This window comes from Dama dama, chromosome 12 (genome assembly GCF_033118175.1).
Source record: "Dama dama isolate Ldn47 chromosome 12, ASM3311817v1, whole genome shotgun sequence".
In the NCBI taxonomy this organism is placed as follows: Eukaryota; Metazoa; Chordata; class Mammalia; order Artiodactyla; family Cervidae; genus Dama; species Dama dama.
In genome coordinates this window covers 55,625,014-55,646,456 of record NC_083692.1, presented here as the reverse complement: position 1 = coordinate 55,646,456, position 21,443 = coordinate 55,625,014, and the positions used below count along the sequence as shown (strand labels likewise).

The following is a 21,443-nucleotide window of genomic DNA, read 5'->3' as shown; positions in this document are numbered from 1 at the left end:
CAGGCTGAGGCTGGCGTGCCCTGCGCTCAGCTTTAAAGGGTGACCCAGCTGCTTCTAGGAGCCCTCAGCTTTAAAGGGTGACCCAGCTGCTTCTAGGAGCCCTCAGCTTTAAAGGGTGACCCAGCTGCTTCTAGGAGCCCTCAGCTTTAAAGGGTGACCCAGCTGCTTCTAGGAGCCCTCAGCTTTAAAGGGTGACCTAGCTGCTTCTAGGAGCCCTCAGCTTTAAAGGGTGACCCAGCTGCTTCTAGGAGCCCTCAGCTTTAAAGGGTGACCTAGCTGCTTCTAGGAGCCCTCCTCGTGTTCTCTCAACTCTCCCTGGAGCTGCCACAGGAAGCCCACACCTGCGGCTGAACCCAGGCCATGGTCAGTAGACTGCTGTGCCGGGGGAAGCCTCAGGGAGTTTCAATAAAATGCCATTACAAATCCTCGCTGGGTTTGTGGAGAACTACCCCCACTACCATAGTCATCTTCCTATGAATTTTAGAAAGCTTCTTTAGCGCGCCTGGAAAATTAAGGCCTGTTTGTCAAGGTTTCTATGGGTTAAAAAGTGACAACTCACAATCATTCTAAAGTTTCAACTGCTGCCTTTTTATAAAGGTTTTTGAATGAGATTTTAAATTAAAATGTTCATAACCATGGTATTTCTGGAAATAGGCTTATAAGGGAAGTCTGCTTTCCTTTTTTGTGCTCTTTTGAATTTCCCCCCAATTTTACAATAAATATACAAAAACTTCTTTGTTTGAACCATCTCCTTGACATTCACAGATTTGACAGTTGCTTTGATGTCTTAACTATATGAAAAGTCTGAATGACCCTGAAATGTACTCCATTTTAATATTTTGCAGCAGCGTGAGTGTGAATTTCACCTCAGAGCTCAGATATAGATGTGAGTCATATGGTCGGTGATCAGTCTACGAGGCATCCAGCACTCACACCTCAGCCAAGTTTTGTTGTTCTCTACTTACCTTCACTAAGGATCTGAGGAAACTGGTTAACCTTTTCATTTGTACTTCATTGCATTTCATGAGGAAAAGTGTGTGTGTGTGTGTGTGTGTGTATGCCATGGTGGCTTCTGAAACTCATAAGATTCTTAAAGGTTTCAGAGCATAATATTTTACAAGTGTCAGTCTAATGAATTATATAAACTGTTTAAAGGGACTTTCCTGGTGGTCCAGTGGTTAAGACTCTGCCTTCCAATGCAGGGGCTGCAGGTTTGATCCCTGGCTGAGGAACGAGATCTGACATGCCGCAGGGTACAGCCAAAAATTTAAATATAAGACTTGTAAAAAGAAAAAAAAAAAAGAAATGTTTAAAAAAACACCTGTTAAATAGTATCCTATAGAGAGCAGAAAATAAAAGTAGTTTGTTAAAGTTACTGAATCACTTTATGTACTACATAAATCTAACAGGGCAGTAATTTGGAAGTATGCATAAATAATTTTGTTTTACTCCCCCAAAGCAAATATATGAAAGTGATGCAATAAGTTAAAAAAAACAATATAAAAGAGATGAGAAATAGTTCCATTTCTTTCTGAATCCCACTACCCACTAAGATAATCACTGTGAACAGGTGTACGCTGCTCTAGAATTTTAGTGCACATATTTTTAAAAATCTTCTACAAATGGAAGAACTCATGGGATAATTCTATATACATACTTCCATAGATAGTGTTTGACTCTCCAGTATTTCGTAGCTTTCTTTCTGTGGCCTAGCTATTAATCAGTTGTAGGATCCACAACTGTAGGATCGAGCTATATGATGAGCTGTTGATCCTAACACCAATATATGAGTGCCCTCTTTAGGAAGCATTCACTAATAATGCATGTAATCAGTCTTTATCATCTTGACCAATTTTGCTTTACTTACGCTTTCTTGAATGTAACTGAGACTTAGTATTTTTTCAGATGTTAAACTGACCATGTGCATTTCTTTCTCTCTTTTTTGAAATTTATTTTTGACTGCACTGGATCTTTGTTGCTGTGTGGGCTCTGTCTAGCTGCGGCACGCCGGCCTCTCATTGTGGCGGCTTCTCTTGCTGAGGGGTACGCGCTCCGGAGTGCAGGCTTAGTAGCTGTGGTACATAGGCTTAGTTGCCCCGTGGGATGTGGTATCTTCGCAGGCCAGGGATCCAACCCGTGTCCCAAGTATTGGCAGGAAGGTTTTTAACTACTGGACCATCAGGAAAGTCTTGCATTTCTTTCTTATTCATGTATTTGCCCAAGTACTTATATATATATATATAAAAACACATATATATACACATATATATGTTACAAATATTAGTTTCAAGTTTATTAACTCCTTTTCCACTTTGCTTATGCCATCTTTTACCATTATACGGCTAAATTTATTAATTTCTAGCCTTGGTGATATACTTAGAAAGCTCTCTTCCTACAATACAATCATAGAGATATTTTCCAATGATGTCCTTTTTTATTTTTCACACTAAATCTTTAAGCCTCAAGTTAATTTGGGAAAACATGTACGTTAGGAATGAAATTAATGTTTCCCAATAAATTTTCACTTATACAATTTATTGACTAATTTCTTATTTTCTCCACTAATTTGAAGTGTCTTCTTTGCCATATAGTAAATTCCCATATACATATTTTCTAAACCTGTACCTGTTAAATTAGTGCCTCTAGGACACTACTTCATTATCTCTGTCCTGCTCTATTATTTTTGTTTTAAAACTTCTTAGTTCTTCTTAAGAATATCTGCTTGTAGAAGAAATTCTGAACTAATCAGAATTTTGTGAGTAATTTGGGAGAAACTGACATCTCTACCACATTGCGTCTTCCCATCCAAGAATATGACACAGCTGTTTATTCTGGCCTTTTCTGTCCTTCTATAAAGTTTTACAATTTTTTCATCTTGCACATTTCTCAATAAATTTATCTTTAAGTACTTTAGAGTTTTTGAATACAACTGTGAATAGGATCTTTTGCTATGCATAAGAAGGTTAATTATTATTTTTTTTTTTTGCCTGTTTCTATTTGGCCATCTTACTAAACTTTTTGGCTCCAGATTAAGAACTTATTTATCTAATTAATACTTGTATTATTTTTCTAAGTTGAGTGCTAGAAAAAGCAGGTCTCCTGCCCAGTCCTGTATTCCAGAGATAGCTAGTGTTAAACATTTTCATAATTTCCAACTGATTCTTTTGAAATATTCTAGGTATGTAAGAATTTAGTCTTTCCTCTTCATTACTTATTCTTATTTCTCTTCCTTATCTACTGCCTTGTCCCACAGCAGTAGTTCTGGCTGATTCCTGACTGTAATGGAAAGTCATTAGTGCTTCACTGTTAACTGGATGATCACTGATAGCTTTCAATGGATAATCTTCAACAGGTTGAGAACATGTTTATTCCTATAATAAAAGGGCTTTTTCTGCTTTTAATCAGTAATGAATCTGGAATTTTACCAAAACCTATTTGGGCATTTTGCTTTTTCTTCTCCCAATAAATTATACTTTCTACTGTTAAGTCAGTTTTGCATTATTGGACTAAATCCTACTTGGTCTCTATATATATTGTTTTAGGACAGTCCTGGATTCTACTTGCTAACATTTTATTTAGGATTCTTTGATTTACAGTATTAGTAATATTAAACTACATTTTCTTTCCTTTTGGATGATATTTTTGTTACGATTTAGATCTGAGGTTATTTTAGCCTCTCATAATATAGACCCTTTCAATTACGTGATTTCAAATGTCAGTCGTGTTTCTCACCATCACTGTTCCTTTTTAAATGAAAACTAACCTGACAACCCACTCCAGTATTCTTGCCTGGAGAATTCCATGGACAGAGGAGCCTGGCGGGCTACAGTCCATGGGGTTGCAAAGAGTGGGACACCACTGAGCCTGACTAACATCAACAATTACAAATCCAAAAAGCACAAAAGCAAAATACTAGCCAAGTAGACTTTTAAGCATGTAAAAGCAATAGTTTTACACATCTCCATTCCCATTTAATAAACAAGTGTGTATCACTCAACTAAAACTAATCACACTATGAACCGTCCAAGAAAAAATAGTGCCCTTAATTGATATTAACAGCAAACCAAAAGAGAACCACACCCTAGCATATATTTTTTAAAGCTAACAGTAAGGTTATTATTTATTTATTATTGAAGTATAGCTGATTATTCTTAGTTTCAGGTGTACAGCAAAGTGGTTCAGTTATACATACAAATATATATTTTTTCAGATTCTTTTCCCTTATAGGTTATTACAAAATACTGAGTATAGTGTGCTACACAGTAGGTCCTTGGTGGTGATCTGTTTTATCTATAATACTGTGTATCTGTTAATCCCAAACTCCTCATTTATGCCTCTCCCTACCTTCCCCTTTAGTAAACATAAGTTTGTCTTCTATGTATTTGACTCTACTTCTGTTTTGTATTTAGGATTTTTTTTATTCCATATATAAGTGATACATGGTATCTGTCTTTCTCTGACTTACATCACCTAGTATAATGATCTCTAGGCCCATCTATGTTCCTGCAAACAGCATTATTTCCTTCTTTTTTATGGCTTAATAGTATTCCATTGTGTGTATGTGTGTGTATATATATACACACACACATCTTCTTTATCCATTCTTCTATCAGTGGACATCTAGGTTGCTTCCATGTCTTAACTATTGTAAACAGTGCTGCAGTGAACACTGGGGTGCACATATATTTTCAAATTATGGTTTTCTGGATATATGTACAGAAGTGGGACTGCTAGCTCATATATATGGCAGTTCTATTTTTAGTCTAAGGACCCTCCATACCTTTCTCCACAGTGGCTGCACCAATTTACTTTCTCACCAACAGTGTAAGAGGGACCCCTTTTCTCCACACCCTCTCTCTAACATTTATTGTTTGTAGACTTTTTTGATGATGGCCATTCTGACTGGTGTGAAGTAACACCTCTTCATTGTTTTGGTTGGCATTTCTCTAATAATTAGTGATGTTGAGCATATTTTCATGTGCATTTTGGCCATCTGTATGTCTGTTTTGGAGAAATGTCTGTTTCGATTTACTGCCAAGTTTTCAATTGGGCTGTTTGGTGTTTTGTTATTGAGCTACATGAGCTATTTATATACTTTGGAGATTAGTCCCTTGTCGGTGGCTTTATTTGCAAATATTTTCTCCCATTCTGTGGGTTGTTTTTTTTGTTTTGTTTATGGTTTCCTTTGCTATGCAAAAGCTTTTAAGTTTAATTAGGTCTCATTTGTTTTTATTTTCATTATTCTAGGAGGTGGAACCAAAAAGATACTGTTTCAGTTTATGCCAGAGAGTGTTCTGTGTTTTCCTCTTAAGAGTTTAAAATATCTAATCCTACATTTAGCTCGTTAATCCATTTTATTTTTGTGTATAACGTTAGAAAATGTTCTAGTTTCATTCTTTTACATGTAGCTCGCTGTTGTTTTCTCAGCATCACTTATTGAACAGACTGTCTTTTCTCCACTGTACAGTCTTGCCTACTTTGTCACTGATTAGTTGACCATACATCTGTGGGTTTATCTCTGGACTTCCTATCTTGTTCCAATTGATCTATATTTCTGTTTTTGTGCCAGTACCATACTATTTTGATTACTGTAGTTCAGGTGCAGTCTAAAGTCAGGGAGCCTGATTGCTCCAGCTCTTTTTCCTTTCTCAAGACTGCTTTGGCTATCCAGAGTCTTTTCTGTTTGCATACAAACTGTAAACTTTTTTGGTCCTAGTTCTGTGAAAAATGCTATTGGTTATTTGATACGGATTGCACTGAATCTGTTCATTTCTTTGGGTAGTAGAGTCGTTTTTATATTGATTCTTACAATACAAGAACATGGTGTATCTCTTTGTGTCATCTTTGATTTCTTTCATCAGTATCTTATAGTTTTCTGAGTACAGATCTTTGGCCTCCTTAGGCAGGTTTATTCCTAGGTATTTTGTTCTTTTTGATGTGACGGTACATGGGATTGTTTCCTTAATTTCTCTTTCTGACCTTTCATTGTTAGTATACAGAAATGCCAGAAATTTCTGCATATTAATTTTGTATCTTACAACTTTACCAGATTCACTGATTAGCTCTAGTAGTTTTCTGGTAATATCTTTAGGATTTCCTATGTATGGTGTTATATCATATCATCTCAGAACAGACACTTCTTTTGGAACCCTTTATTTTTTTTTTCTTCCGATTGCTGTGGCTTAAGACTTCCAAAACTATGTTGAATAAAAGGGGTGAGAGTGGACATCCTTGTCTTGTTCCTGATCTTAGAGAAATCCTTTCAGCTTTTCACTGTTGAGTGTAATTAATGTTAGCTGTGGGTTTGTTGTATGTAGCCTTTATTATGTTAATGTAGGTTCCCTCTATGCCCACCTTCTGGAGAGCTTTATTTTTCTAATCATAAATGGATGTTAAATTTTATCAAAAGCTTTTTCTGAATCTATTGAGATGACCATAGGGTTTTTATTCTTCAATGCATTAATGTGGCATATCACACTGATTTGCAGATACTGAAAAATCCTTGTATCCCTGGCTAAATCCCACCTGATCATGGTTTGTGATCCTTTTAATTATTATTGGATTCAGCCTGCTAGTATTGTGTTGAGAATTTTTGCATCTGTGTTCATTAGTGATAGTGGCCTGTAATTTTCTTTTTTTGTGGTATCTTTATCTGGTTTTGGCATCAGAGTGATTGTGGCTTTTTTGATTGAGTTTAGCAGTGGTTCCTTACTCTTTAATATTTTGTAATAGTTTCAGAAGAATAGATATTAAGTCTTCTCTTAATATAGAAGAGAAGACTTGATAGAATTTGATTTGTTTGATAGAATTCACCTGTGAGGCCATCTGATTCTAGACTTTTGTCTGTTGGAAGTTTTTAAATCACAGTGTCACTTTTAGTACTAAGGATAGGTCTGTTCACATTTCTTCTGGTTCAGTCTTGGAAGGTTGTACATTTCTAAGAATATGTCCATTTCTCCCAAGCTGTCTATTTCATTGGCATATAGTTGCTTACAGTAGTCTCTTATGATCCTTTGTATTCTGTGATGTCCACTGTAACTTAGTTTTTCATTTCTAATTTTATTGATTTGAGCCCTCTCCCTTTCTTTTCCTTAATGTGTCTGGTAAAGGTTAATCAAAGAACCAGCTTTTAGCTTCACTGATCTTTTCTATTGTTTTCATTGTCTCCATTTATTTCTGCTCCAATCTTTATGATTTCTTCTACTAACTCTGAGTTTTGTTTTTCTTTCTCTAGTTGCTTTAGCTGTAAGATTAGGCTGTTTACTTGAGACTTTTCTTGTTTTCTGAAGTAAGATTGTCTTACTAAACTTCCTTCTTAAAATTGCTTTTTCTGTGTCCCCTAGGTTTTGTATTGTGGTGTCCATTTGGTCTAATGTGTCATTTAAGGCCTGTGTTTCCTTATTGATTTTCTGTCTGCATCCATCCATCGATGTAAGTGGGGTGTTAAAGTCCCCCACTATTACTGTGTTACTGTCGATTTCTCCTTTTATGACTGTTAGGAGTTCCCCAATGTATAAGACAAATGCTGGGTGCATACTTACAATCGTCGTATCTGCTTGGATTAACTTGATTATTTTGTACTGTCCTTTTTTGTCTCTTGTAACACTTTTTATTTTAAAGTCGATTTTGCCTGATATGAGTATTGCTATTCCAGCTTTCTTTGATTTTCACTTGTATGGATTACCTTTCTCCATCCCCTTTCAGTTTGTATGTGTCCTTAGATCTGAAGTGGGTCTCTTGAGGACAGCATATATGTGTGTGTCTTGTTTCTATATCCATTCAACCAATCTGTGTCTTCTGAATGAAGCATTTAATCTGCTTACATTTAAGGTAATTATCAATATATATGTTCTTCAGGCCAGTTTGTCAGTTGTTTTGGATTTGTTTTTGTAGGTCTTTTTTCTTCCCTTCCCTTGTGATCTGATGAATATCTTTAGTGTTGGGTTTGGATTACTTTTTCTTTTTGTGAGCATGTGTCTCTCATAGGTTTTTGGCTTGCAATTACCATGAGGTTTTGATATAGCAGTCTATACACACACACACACACACACACACACACAAAGATTAAGTTGCTGGTCTCTTAATTTCAAATGCATTTGTACTCTCCTCACCATTGCTGGTCTTGATATTGTATTTGTGTGTGACTGATTTCCTACTTTTACTGTTTGGTTGCCTTTACCAGTGAACTTTCCCATTAGTAATTTTCTCATTTTTAGCTGTGGCCTTACTTTTCTGTCTAGAAAAGTTCCTTTCTTGTTGTAAAGATGATTTGGGTGTGCTGAGTTCTTTTAGCTTTTGCTTGTCTGTAAAGCTTTTGATTTCTCTGTCAAAGCTAAGCAAGAGCCTTGCTGGATATTCTTGTTTGTATGTTTTTCCCTTTCATCACATTAAATATATCATGCCACTCCCTTCTGGCCTGCAGAGTTTCTGCTTAAAAAACATCAGATGATAACCAGACAGGAATTCCCTAGTTGCTTTTAATATTTTCTCTTTAATTTTTGTCAATTTGATTAATGTGTGTCTTAATATGTTCCTCATTGGGTTTATCCTGTATGGAACTCTCTGCACTTCTTGAACTTGACTGTGTGTTTCCTTTCCTTAGGGAATTTTTTGGCTATTATCTCTTCAAATATTTCTCAGGCCTGTTCTTCTCCTTCTGGGACCCCTTTAATGCAAACATTGGTACATTTAATGTTGTCCCAGAAGTCTCTTGGACTGTCAACATTTCTTTTCATTCTTTTTTCTTAATTCTGTTCCAAACAGTGATTTCCAGCAATCTGGTGTCCAGCTCACTTTTTCATCTGCCTCATTTATTCTACTATTGATTCCATCTACTGTATTTTTCAATTCAGTTATTGTCCATCTCTGTTCTTTAAAGCATCTAGCTCTTTATTGTATCCCCTCAGTCTATGCCTCCATTCTTTTCCTGAGATCTTGGATCTTCTTTACTATTATTACTCTGAATTTTTCTTCAAAGAGATTGCCTATCTTCATTTTGCTTAGTTGTTCTTCTTGGGTTTTATCTTATTCCTTCATCTAGAACATATTTTTCTGCCATCTCATTGTATCTAATTTTGTGCCTCTGTGGTCTCTATTTTCCAAGCTGCAGGACTATAATTCTCCTTGGTTCTGGTGCCTTCCCCCTGGCGGGTGAGTTTCGTCCAGGGACTGGTACTTGCCCACTGGTGGGTAGCGCTGGGTGTTGTCCCTCTGATAGGCAGGGCTTTCTCAAGTGATGTGTTTATAGGTGGCTGTTGGGTGAAGCCAGGTGCCAAAATGGCCATCTCTGTGAGAGCTCACAATGATGAGCCTTCCCTGGGGTGTTCACTACCCCTGTCCTTGCCCCTACAGTGAGCCACAGCTGACCCCGCCTCCCCAGGACCCCTGCTTAAGAACCAAAGGTAGGTCTAGCCCATGTGCCTATGGAGTCACTGCTTTGCCCTGGGTCCCAGTGCATGTGAAACCTCGTGTGCGCCCTCCAAGAGTGCAGTCTCTTGTTCCCCCCAGTCCTATGGAGGGCCTACACTCAAGCCCAACTGGTTTTCAAAGCCAAATGCTCTGGAGGCTCTTTCTTCTGATCCCAGACCCCCAGGCTGGGGAGCCTAATGTGGGGCTCAGAACTCTCACTTCTATGGGAGAGTCTCTGTGATATGATTATTTTCCAGTTTGCAGGTCACCCTCCCACTAGATTTGGGAGTTGATTATAAAACAGAAGCATTCCTACAATCTCACTGTGACTTCTTTGTCTTGGGTGTAGAATAGCTTTTTTGGTAGGTTTGAGTCTTTTTGGTCAATGGCTATTCAGCAATTAGTTGTGATTTTGGTGTTTTTGTGAGAGGAGGTGAGTTCATGTCCTACTCCACCATCTCGTCTCCTGCCTCTTTCTCATTCTTAAGCAGAAGTTGAGCCCTGACTCACAGGCAGATGTCTCTGATAGTTCATCATAAAAGATAATGCCACTGTCTGCTGCTGTGTCTCTACTGTGCAATTCCGTTACCTTAGGAAAGTTTCTAAAATAAGGTGCTTTTTCATCTTGAAATTTTTCTAGCATTCTGGATCCTTTACACCTTCTTGAAAATTACCAGCATCATCTGAAAATCTCGTTTTGTTGTGTTTCACAGATACTGCATGATTTAGGAATTCTGAAGCTGACAGTAAGCTCTTTTAATAAAATAAAAATAAAAAGTCTGAGGATTCAAAGGGAAGTCAGTTGAGAATACAGGAAACATGTTTCTGGGCCCCCTGATGCTAATACCAACCTACATCAGATTTCAGTGAGTCTATGCCAAGAAAAATACCATTTGGGATGTGAGGCAAATGCGACTTGTCACTTTTCTTGTTTGTAGTTAAGTACGGCTTATAACCACCTGTGTAAGGTGTGTCATACACTCTCCTGGATGGTCTCCAGAAAAAAAATCTCTCAGTATTAGAGCATTCTGGGATAAGTTTAAGTGAAATGTTATAGAAAGCAATAAGAACCAGGTATGTGACCAATTCAGGAGGGGTGGGAGGAATCAGCACTGAGGAAGAGAAGGAAAGAAACATGAACAAATGAGTGTCTCTTTGTCTTGCAGTCAAAAATCATCTGGACTAAATCAGTGTTGTTAAACATGAGGAAATATTATTCAGATATATACCCACATATATGTATATAAATATATACACACACACTGAGGAATGGCATTAATATTAGTGTTCTTATTGAAATTTTAAGATGAATTCAGTCTAATTTAGATTATATAGTTTAAGGCTAATTCCTTTAAAATTTTCATTGATTTCCTCTCTAAATGATCAAATAATGTTTGTTTTATGCTTAAATTAGCCTGAATTCACATGCTATATATATACAGGGAAGATGAGCTGTAAACTGTGATATTTTCTTAATCTCAAACAGGCCAGAAACAGTTTTAGAGAAACATACTGTAGCCACATATTTTAGGGGGAAGTAGCATGGGGAGAAGGCAATGGCACCCCACTCCAGTACTCTTGCCTGGAGAATCCCAGGGACGGGAGCCTGGTGGGCTGCCGTCTATGGGGTCGAACGTGACTGATATGACTTAGCAGCAGCGTGAATGGGGCTTCCTTAAATTTATTCCATACTCTTGTTCAGAAAAGACAGACAACACTGTCAGACAGATGGAGAACAAACTAAAAGCATCTACGAAGTGTTTTCATATACATTTTGCTGAATAATTTGATTCTAGAGCAGCACTGTCCATGATGGCACTTTCTGCAATAGTGGAAATATTCTGCATCTGTGCTGACCACTGGCCATATATGGCTACTGAGCACCTGAGTTTTAAATTTCGATTAAATTTTAATAGGCACATGTGACTTTGTGGTTGCATGTTTAGACCAACAGAATCTTCTGTTCTGTAAGAAAAGATTACATAATATGTATATAAATCATTATGACAACATTATCTAAAACTGTTTTTTGTGAACATGCCCTTCAGGGTAGAAATTTTGTTATTTGCCTTCACTGTAGCGGTCCTTAATGCCAGGACACATACTAGATCCTTTTTTTTTCTTTTCCCCCTATCCTAGGTTCTTCTTTCTCTGACTGAAAAGAATAGTCATTTTAGTGGTTGATCAAGGACAGGTCTTTTGCCTTGACTAAATCACGAAGGAAAAAAATTGTTCAAAAATCTCTTAAATGTGAATTTTAATCTTCCAATTAAAAGCAAGGCCTCAGGCTTAACCAACAGCTGTTATCATCAAGAGCTCTCAAATTATCATACAAAAGAGTAAATGACACCACAATTTATAATTCTTTTCTGAGGTTCTTTCTCCCTCTGGTACTAGGGGAATAGCCATAGAATAAATTCTATTTCATTAGATCAGAAGAAAGTTCTGTGACAGAGTTACAATTATTAAAAAGAAGACAGAAGAGTCTGGGGCGGATGCATATGTATATAGATATGGCTGAGTCCCTCTGCTGTCCACCTGAAACTATCACAACATTATTAGTCGACCTCACACCAATACAAAATAAAACGTTCAAAAATAAAAAGAGAAAGGTAAGAAATATTCTACACTTGACAGCAGGTCGATACCTCTCGCAGGTATTCTTGCTAAACAATTTTTTTGGACAGGAAGAGACATTCAGGTTGACTTAAGTTATAGCACAAATTCATTAAAACAATCAACAACACAGCACTTACCAATGAAGTTTATAAATGTATTATTCAGCTATTTCAGGGTGGGGGGAAAACTCCAGAATATTAAAGTATCTTTACCTCGTAATGAACAAGTTGGTCCATTTTCTTGATTCTTAGAGCGCTTATTTCTGAACTGACTTGGAATATCTAATGAAAGGTCTTAAAAGGAAATAGGAAAACAGAACTGTTAAAGGAATATATAACCATGCAAAAAATAATTTCCAAAAATGATGTATTTTTATGGATTTATCTCTTTACTGTCTTAGCTTTCAAAGGAAACATTGCAGTTATTATTTTCATACAGTATCATATCATCACATACCAAATATGTCTTACCTAGGAATGGATCAAACTTTCTAGATTCTGTCCCACATATGAGACAGTTAACCTCATTTTGGAGAATGCCTCCGAATATAGCCGTGACAACTGTAGATGCTCCATTTCTAAAGAAAATCACATAGGAAAATATCTCAGTCAAATATATGTAAAAGCTCCTCTAGGTCACTCCCCACTCCCTTTGGGAGATATATATATATTAAATTATAGAATAACACAAAAGCTTAAAAGCTACATAGATGTATATATACCAAATAAAAGGTTTAAGCCACTGGCCTTCCTCTGACCCCTCTCCCAATCCCACTACTTTCTATAATACAAAAGTTACTAACACTGAACATTTGCCATTACTAATAGATCACATACATATCTGCACTCGGAGGAAGAGGACCCCTTTTCCCTCAAATATACCCCTCAGGAAATAGGAAACCCCTTTATATTAGATCCTTTGCAAGATTTCTCATCATATGGGGATCTCTCTAAATTACGTTACTTTGAACAACAACCTTCATTAAAGATAGTTTAAGATTTTTTTTAGATGTTCACATTTGGGGAAAATGAGGTAAACAAATTTAACATATACTTAGTCATCACTGGTAGAGAGATGATTTCACAATTAAACACTTAAACAATATTTCCCTTGTAGAGGTCAAAAATATGTACAGCTCTGTAAGAACAATAAGACACTAACTGTCCTAATGTTACTTAACCTATGTGTGCCTCAGCTTCATCAAATGTAAAACAGGAATAACATCTATCTACCTTAGAAGCCTGGTGATGATATGAGAATATACATACAATGCTTTGTTAGACAAGTGCTTGCCGAAAAGAAAGCCCGTTGACTACTATAAGCATCTTTGACCTGAATAATCAATCAGGGTCATACCTGCCTTCTGCTTGTCGTCTCTTCCCTAAGGGTGTATCCTGGATGTGCACCTCGCTCTGACAGGTGCACGGCATGCCACGGTTTGGACAATAACAGCTGACAAGCACTTATGTACTTACATGCCAGGCTCCATTCTAAGTACTTTCCGTGTGCTAAACTAATGCTCACAACAACTCTGAGGTAGAGAAGATTATCCCCATCTTACAGATAAGGAAGCTGAGGTTCAAAGGTTAAATAACTTGGCCCAAGTTCACACAGCTGGCCTGACCTAAGCACCTTCTCTGAACACTATGCTCCTTCTCTTAACAATATAGTATTGATGGGTATATACTTTGGTAAAAAATATTTAAAATCCCAAATGACTCCAGGTTTCACTGCAACCACAGGAACCCACATAAAACTGTCAACAAATAAAGATAAATCAGAATATAAATAAATTATTAATGGTACTGAGGTTATTTTATTGTGTGTTTTCATTAATAGCACTATAGTGAACACAAATGTGAACAATGTGAACTTTTGTGCACTTATCTGAGCCAGTATATTGCTCTTTTTTACTAATAGTATTTGAGGTGGTTTCTGTCACTTGCAGTCAATAGTATTCCTAACACACTGAACCACACTTTGAGTGCTCCAAATGAAACCTACTGCAATGATGAGACAGAAAAAACCTACCCAAGCAAACCTATTATTTTAAAAGTTGTGCTTCCTTTTCTTTGAAAGGGCTTCCTTCTGTACTGGTAAAAGAAATACACTGTAGCTTTTTAAGTTGTTCATAAGATACATGACTTTAGTATTACAAAGGATATACCCCCAAAAAATCTACTGAAAATAAAGGGTTTATGACTGATCCTTTCATACTGATATTCACATACTCTGCTGCCTTAAAGTGGAAACTGCTTTATTAAAAAGCAGTACATTTAAACACAATGTACTTCTTCCTTTACAATTTCTTCCTCTGAAAAAAAGATACCAATCAAGTCTTGGCTATTTTAAAACAAGATTCACAAATTATTTCAAAATCACTATTCTACTTATTGTAACTGCACACCAAGAAAGTGTAAATATTAGCTATTTGGACAGGCTGTTATGCTGAGAAGATCCTTTATACTTGCACTAACGATTTTCTATATATTAAAAAGAACCCACCTGCTATTTATTTCTGCAATCCTCACCCCCATCTTCAGTAGGGTTTTATGTGTTTATACGAATAAATACAAATACAGGAGCCCTTTTTTGTTGCTGTTTTTTTTTTTTTTTTTTTTTGCAGTTTTAACAAGTCTCATCCTTAGATCCTGAAATGCATCCTCCAGTGAATTTAAGGAAATACAAAGAAGCCTGAGTTTTTAATATCTGAGAAGGGAACAGCTACCCACTCCAGTATTCTAGCCTGGAGAATTCCATAGACTGTATAGTCTATGGGGTTACAAAGAGTAGGACACAACTGAGCGACTTTCACTTTTATGTTCCTAATTCACTAATGAAACTTAAAATTTACTATTATTTAAAATATCATTAAAAGATATGGATTAATACTGAAAACTCAGGAGTTACTAAAAGAATCACCTGTGACTATCACAAAATGTGATGCCCCCTCACTTCACATGGACTCGCCTCCTTAGAGCCCAGCTCAGCATCCTTTGTGTATGACTATACCACCACATAAAATACAAAGCAGAATTTGTTATCTAATCCTATGTTTGAACTGATGCTAGCAGCAGGGACACTTCTACCACATCACAGTTCCTTCCCCCTCTATCCTCGTTTCTAACTTGAACACAGCTCCTAGGACCTTGAAGATCAAACATTTTAAGAAGTATGGCCATTCATATTAATTGCCCTTCTCTGATACAATCAGATTAACTATGAGACTACAGATTTATGGACTGCCAGGCAATAATACTACAGCAACCCTATATATTATTTTCTTTCATTCTTTGGGGAATTCATCTTATAAAGTCCCTTTCCTGTATAGATAAGTATAAAGTTTTTCCCAAAATTTGAACACAAGGAGACAAATAACCAAAATCCAAGCTGAAATAAAAGTCGATTATGTCTCCCTTAGCAAAATAAACATTCTGATCCCAAGTATTAGTATTTGGAAAAGCAACCCAAAATTCAGAAAAGTTATCAGTGCCTCGGTATGATTAAAGAACAGGTTAAAAAAATAAAATTATTTTTGGAAAAGTTAAGTCCAAAATGAAGCTGTAGGAAAATACACATTCAAAATATTTTAAGCCTTTGTGATTAGTGAACAAATGGAAATGAAATCTTACATGCAACATTTGTTACTTGCAGACAGAGTAGAATTCTCTTGCAGAATTGATGAGCGGGAAATACCGTTGAAACCACCCTGGAGTTCCAAGTGCAGGTGGTCTAACAGGTAGCGCATGAACTCATGGGCATCCTGCTGCTGGTAGCCCCTAGAAGCAAACGCAGTCAGTCACTGAGGGGCTCTGCCTACCCGGCCCAGCACGCTGGAGGGTGGTGTTGGGAAGGCCGCGACGCTGCACTCAGAACACAGGGGGGCTCCCTTGTCCTTCACCCTCACTTCCTTCTTGTCTTACACATAAAATTCCCTTCAAGACGGAATTCCACTTCTTAAAAATCAGTTTGGGAACACGGACTAGTAGAGCTAATTGGACTTATAGTAACCTCAACTGACTTCACCCAAGAGGAACACTGAGAGGCAAAAAGGGAACGGTTGTGTGACCTGCCTCAAGTCCTACAAGAGGAGAATAACAGAGAAGGGACCACAACCCTGTCTCCTGGATGGACTGTGAATTTCCTCATTTCCCATGTAGCCTCTCTAGGAGACGCTCACATGTTAAAACTTCACATCATACCTGCACCAGAAAACTAGGTCTAAAGTTTTATTAAAGTTTGTTTTAAGAAATAAAACCTTTAGATTAGAAGATAATTTTCAAACACTGGTTGAAAGGAAGAAAAATTTTATCTAAAGAGCTAAAGATGTATAACATTCTATCATCCTAATCTCTGATTCAAAGGACATTTTTTTAAACAAAATTTTCAAAATGCATTGACTCATATACAGTTATGCTGTAGCCTAAAACTTGAATATATATAGCCACATATTCTGAGGTTATTTCTTATACTCTATTCAGTCAGGAAATTCTATGGAATTCTTGTGCTAATACAGATCAATGACAAGTGCAGAATAATGAAATCTGACAAAATTAAGCTGATACAGCTAGAAGGGTTAGAGGTTTATGTTCATAAATCAGCAGTGATGTCTAAAGTACATTTATAAAATTATGGATAAGAAAGACTTCTGCCTACATTTTTTACCAGCATGGAAGGTTCTCTTTAATCTCTGCCCTAAGTGGCAAGTTTTCTGATCTGGTCTGGAGTAAAAACCTTCATCGCCCTTCTAGGCAGTGGTTCCACAAACAAAATTTCTTTTAGCCAGATTTTCCCCCTTTTCCTAAAATTTTTCCTGGAAATAAATTATGGAAATGATCTGCCTAATCAATGGAATTTACATCACAAGTATTTCACTGTAACTTTTTCTAAACTATTTAGCAACTAAATAGTAACATATATGTTGTTTAAGTATTTAAGACTCTTATGAATAAAATGTCAAACTTAAGTTAAAAGTAAAACTATTCAAACTTGGTAGTTCCTTTATATATATCTAAGGAGATGCTTTAAACCCTTTCAATATACATCTTTTTCATGACTCAAAGATAAGATCAGTATCTCAGGTCATATCTGAAATTCTATCCTATATAAAAAAGTTTTATTCTCTGACCAAAATAACCTAATATCTAATCATCATTTTCTAAAATGGATCATTAAAACCTGTATCTTGTAGTTATGTCAATTCGCATTTTCATCAAACACATATCCATCCCTTAAAATAATCTAATGTACATTAATGAACATTTCCAACCACACCATGATTCACTTTCCTTATATCAAAATACATTATTTTCTACTGTTTCCCTTACCATTAGAAATACATTTGGTGACCTATATGAGATCATGGAACACTCATTGTTTCATAAAGCTAAGTTATAGGCATCTGTTACAATTTGTGATCTTTACCCAGAGAAGGAAAAGTCTGTGTTTCTTCTAGGACTAGGACTTTTTTTTTTAAATTCTGACTAAAGAGATATTTACAATTCCATTTCTAAACATTTAAATAAAGTCTTTCATTGACTTATCTGAAGAATGGCAGCTCCAGTTTTACCACTGTTCCTTATCCTCACTTGTTTGTGACCTTACATAAAGATTACCTCTTTCTCTTTAATGTCTATAGAAAATCTGTATCAAAGATAAATCATCTTAGAGAGCAAACACAAAAAGCCTAGACGATCATAAGGCCTCCATTCTGAATGAGGGACAGTGCTGAGGTGAAACACACAGGAACATAGAGCAACTGTCTCTTCATCTTAAGAACAAAGAAAGGTTCCAATGAAGAAAATGTTACTTTGTTCCTGTTTAAGTGGAAAGCAGATATTCCAAATGAAACAGACACCACATAATACAGGCACACACAAGCACTTGTGCAAGGCTCCAACATGCACAACTGTGACACATGCCTATGCATTACTGACCATTTGCTGTTTAGTAAGGACCACTGCATTATGTGTAAAATGGCAAAGACCAACATGTAACAGGATATGCCTCTAAGGAGTCAGATTTTATCACTCTAAAACAAGCTTCTTCTGAAATATCTAGGACACATCAGAGTTTTAGGTTCTGTTCATATTTAAAATAAGTTACAATTTTGCCCAAATTATCTGCAAAACCAAAAGCAGTTACATTTAGTTATTCCTACCCAATGTAAGACATTAATCAAGGATGAGTTTCTTTGAGACAAAAATACTAGAAAATGAAAATTAAAATTAAAAAAAAGAAAAAAAATGAAAATAATAATTTTTTGTTTACACACACAAAAAAAACCCATACAATAGATAAATTCCTAATTAGAATTAATACAGGTGTATCTCGTTTTACTGCACTTTGCTTTATTGTGCTTTGCAGGTGCTGCGGTTTTTACAAGTCGAAGGTCTGTGGCAACCCTGCTTTAGGCAAGGCTGTTGGGGCCATTTTCCAACATTTGTTCACTGTGTCTCTTATCACATTTTGGTAATTCCTGTAATACTTTAAATTTTTCCATTATTATTATTATGTTTGTTATTGTGATCAATGGTCAGTGACCTTTGATGTTACTCTGGTAACTGTTTTAAGGTGCCAAAACCATGTAAGGCAGCAAGCTTAGTAAATGTTGTGTGTGTTCTGACGGCTCCACCGACAGGCTGTTCCTGCCTTTCTCCCTCCCTTTGGGCCTCTGTATTCCTTGAGACACAATGATATTCAAACTAGGCCAAATAACAACTCTTGATGGCCTCTAAGTGTTTAACTGACAGGAAGAGTCGCAAGTCTCTCATTTTAAATCAAAAGCTAAAAGGATTAAGCTTAGTGAGGAAGATATGTCAAAAGCTGACAGAGGCCAAAAGCCAGGCCTCTTGCACCAAACAGTTAGACAGGTTGTGAAAGCAAAGGAAAAGTTCTTGAAGGAACTTAAAAGTGCTGCCCCAGGGAAGACACCATTGATTAAAAAATGAGACCCTATTGCTGATAGGGAGAAAGATTTATCAGTCTGGACAGAAGATCAAACCAGCCACAACATTTCCTTCAGCCAAAGCCTAATTTAGAGCCAGGCCTTAATAACTCGCCTCCATTCCAGGAAGGCTGAGAGAGGTGAGGAAGTGCAGGAGAAAAGCTTGAAGCTAGCAGAGGTTGCTAAGCGAGGTTTAAAGAAAGACTCCGTCTCCCTAACATAAATGTGCAAGGTGAAGCGGCAAGCGCTGATGTAGAACCTGCAGCAAGATATCCAGATCCTGCTAAGATCAACAATGAAGGTGGCTACACTAACTAACAGATTTTCAATGTTGACAAAACAGCTTTATACTGGAAGAAGAGGTCATCTAGGACTTTCACGGCTAGAGAGGAGAAGTCAACGTCTGGCTTCAAAGGACAGAGTGACTCTCCTGTTAGGGGCTAATGCAGCTGGAGACTTGAAGTTGAAGCCAGTGCTCATTTACCATTCTGAAAATCCTAAGGGCATAAGAATAATGCTCAATCCACTCTGCCTATGCTCTATAAATGGAGCCACAAGGCCTGGATGTAGCACATCTGTTTACAACATGATTTACTGAATATTTTAAGCACACTGTTGACACTCTCAGACAGATTTCTTTCAAAATATTACTGCTCAAGGACAACACACCTGTGACGTGTTGTCCATGAGCTCTGATGGAGACATACAATAAGATGAAAGTTGTTTTCAGAGACCAAACTCCGTGGATACTGACATCTGTTAACCAAGGAAAATGGGCTTTCTAAACTGTAAAAAATTTTACTTTGGGATTATAACTACAATAAAAACATAATTCAAGACTCAGTTCAATTCCACTTTGGCATGTTATAAGAACTTTACCCTGTATACATAATAGGTAGTGGTGGTTTAGCCACTAAGTCATCTTCAACTCTTTTGTGACCCTATAGATTGCAGCCCGCCAAGCTTCTCCATGGAATTTTCCAGGCAAACATCCTGGAGAGGGTTGCCATTTCCTCCTCCAGGGGATCTTCCCGACCCAGGGATCAAACCCAGGTCTCCTACACTGCAGGAGGATTCTTTACCAACTGAGCCACCAGGGAAGCCCAATATATATAATAGGAGTAACAATTATAAGAAGAAAACCCTACCTCACAGCCTTATGCCTGGGTGTTAGGCAGTGACCCTGCACTAAAACTTTATCCATGATACAGTCTCAAGATCTAGGTCTAACCAAGAAAAAATTATTCTTTGAGAAACCCACTCCAGTATTCTTGCCTGAAAAATCCCATGGACAGAGGAGCCTGGTGGGCTACAATCCTTGAGGTCACAGAGAGTAGGACACGACTTGGTGACTGAACAACAACATGGAAGTGGGGAACAATATGAATTATTACAGAACAAAGAGAAAGCCCTGCTGAGAACAGAGACATGTTATTCTGCTTACTCGCTCAGTCATTAGCGAGATCTAAGAGGCCATGTTTTACAGGAATCACTTTAGCAACGCCATCCAAATTTCTCAACCTGGTCAACTTTTCCAGTTCTTTTCTTTCATCGGTAGGAATAACAGAATGTGTAAAATTAGGTAGGTAAAAACTAACTCATGCTCACAGCTAGAATAAACAAACTGGTAGAGGTAATGGGAAGATTTAGATGAAAAGCAGAATTCTATTAAATGAAGAGGGAACTGAGTCACCATGCAATCCAAGTAGAAGAGTACAGAGACAGCTGGTGGGCCTCACTTGGGCATGCGAACAAGTTACTACAAGTTTACTGTGAACACATCTATCAGTGACCAGCGCCATAAAGACCTGGGTTCTCATTCTGGTCCTAACACCTACTAGATGCATAACACTGAACTGCTCTCGTCTGTCGAAGTTTCATCTTTAAAATGAGGCTAACACTTCCTGTGGATAATAATTGCAGCCATGAAATCAGAAGATGCTTACTCTTGAAAAGAAAGCTATGACAAACCTAGACAGAGTATTAAAAAGCAAAGATATCACTTTGCCGACAAATGTCCAAATAGTCAAAGCTATGATTTTTTCAGTAGTCATGGATGGATGTGAGTCGGCCCACAAAGAAGGCTGAGTGCTAAAGAATTGATGCTTTTGAACTGTGGTGTTGGAGAAGACTCTTGAGAGTCCCTTGGACAGCAACAAGATCAAACCAGTAAATCTTAAAGGAAATCAACCCTGAATACTCACTCATTGGAAGGGCTGATGCTGAAGCTTCAATACTTTGGCCACCTGATGTGAACAGCCAACTCACTGGAAAAATACTCAGATGCTGGGAAAGATTGAAGGCAAAAAGGAGAAAAGAGTGGCAGAGGAGGAGATGGTTGGATAGCCGATTGAATCATGGATAGTCCACTGAATCAAGTCCATTACCGATTCAATGAACATGAACTTGGGCAAAGTTCATGGGAGATAACGAAGGGCAGGGAGGCCTGGCGTGTTGCAGTCTATGGGGT

General features: G+C 37.2%; 1 protein-coding gene across 2 annotated transcripts in view; it reads right to left on the bottom strand.

The window, feature by feature from the left end:
- Positions 1–21,443, bottom strand: part of USP3 (ubiquitin specific peptidase 3) — a 99,517-nt gene that overhangs the window by 21,610 nt on the left and 56,464 nt on the right. For both annotated transcript variants that reach the window (XM_061157324.1, XM_061157325.1), the window contains exons 9-11: positions 15,660–15,806; positions 12,498–12,604; positions 12,240–12,320 (exon numbers count right to left, since the gene is read on the bottom strand). In XM_061157324.1, coding sequence (XP_061013307.1) covers positions 12,240–12,320; positions 12,498–12,604; positions 15,660–15,806 — 335 coding nt within the window. The remainder of the gene's footprint in view (positions 1–12,239; positions 12,321–12,497; positions 12,605–15,659; positions 15,807–21,443) is intronic.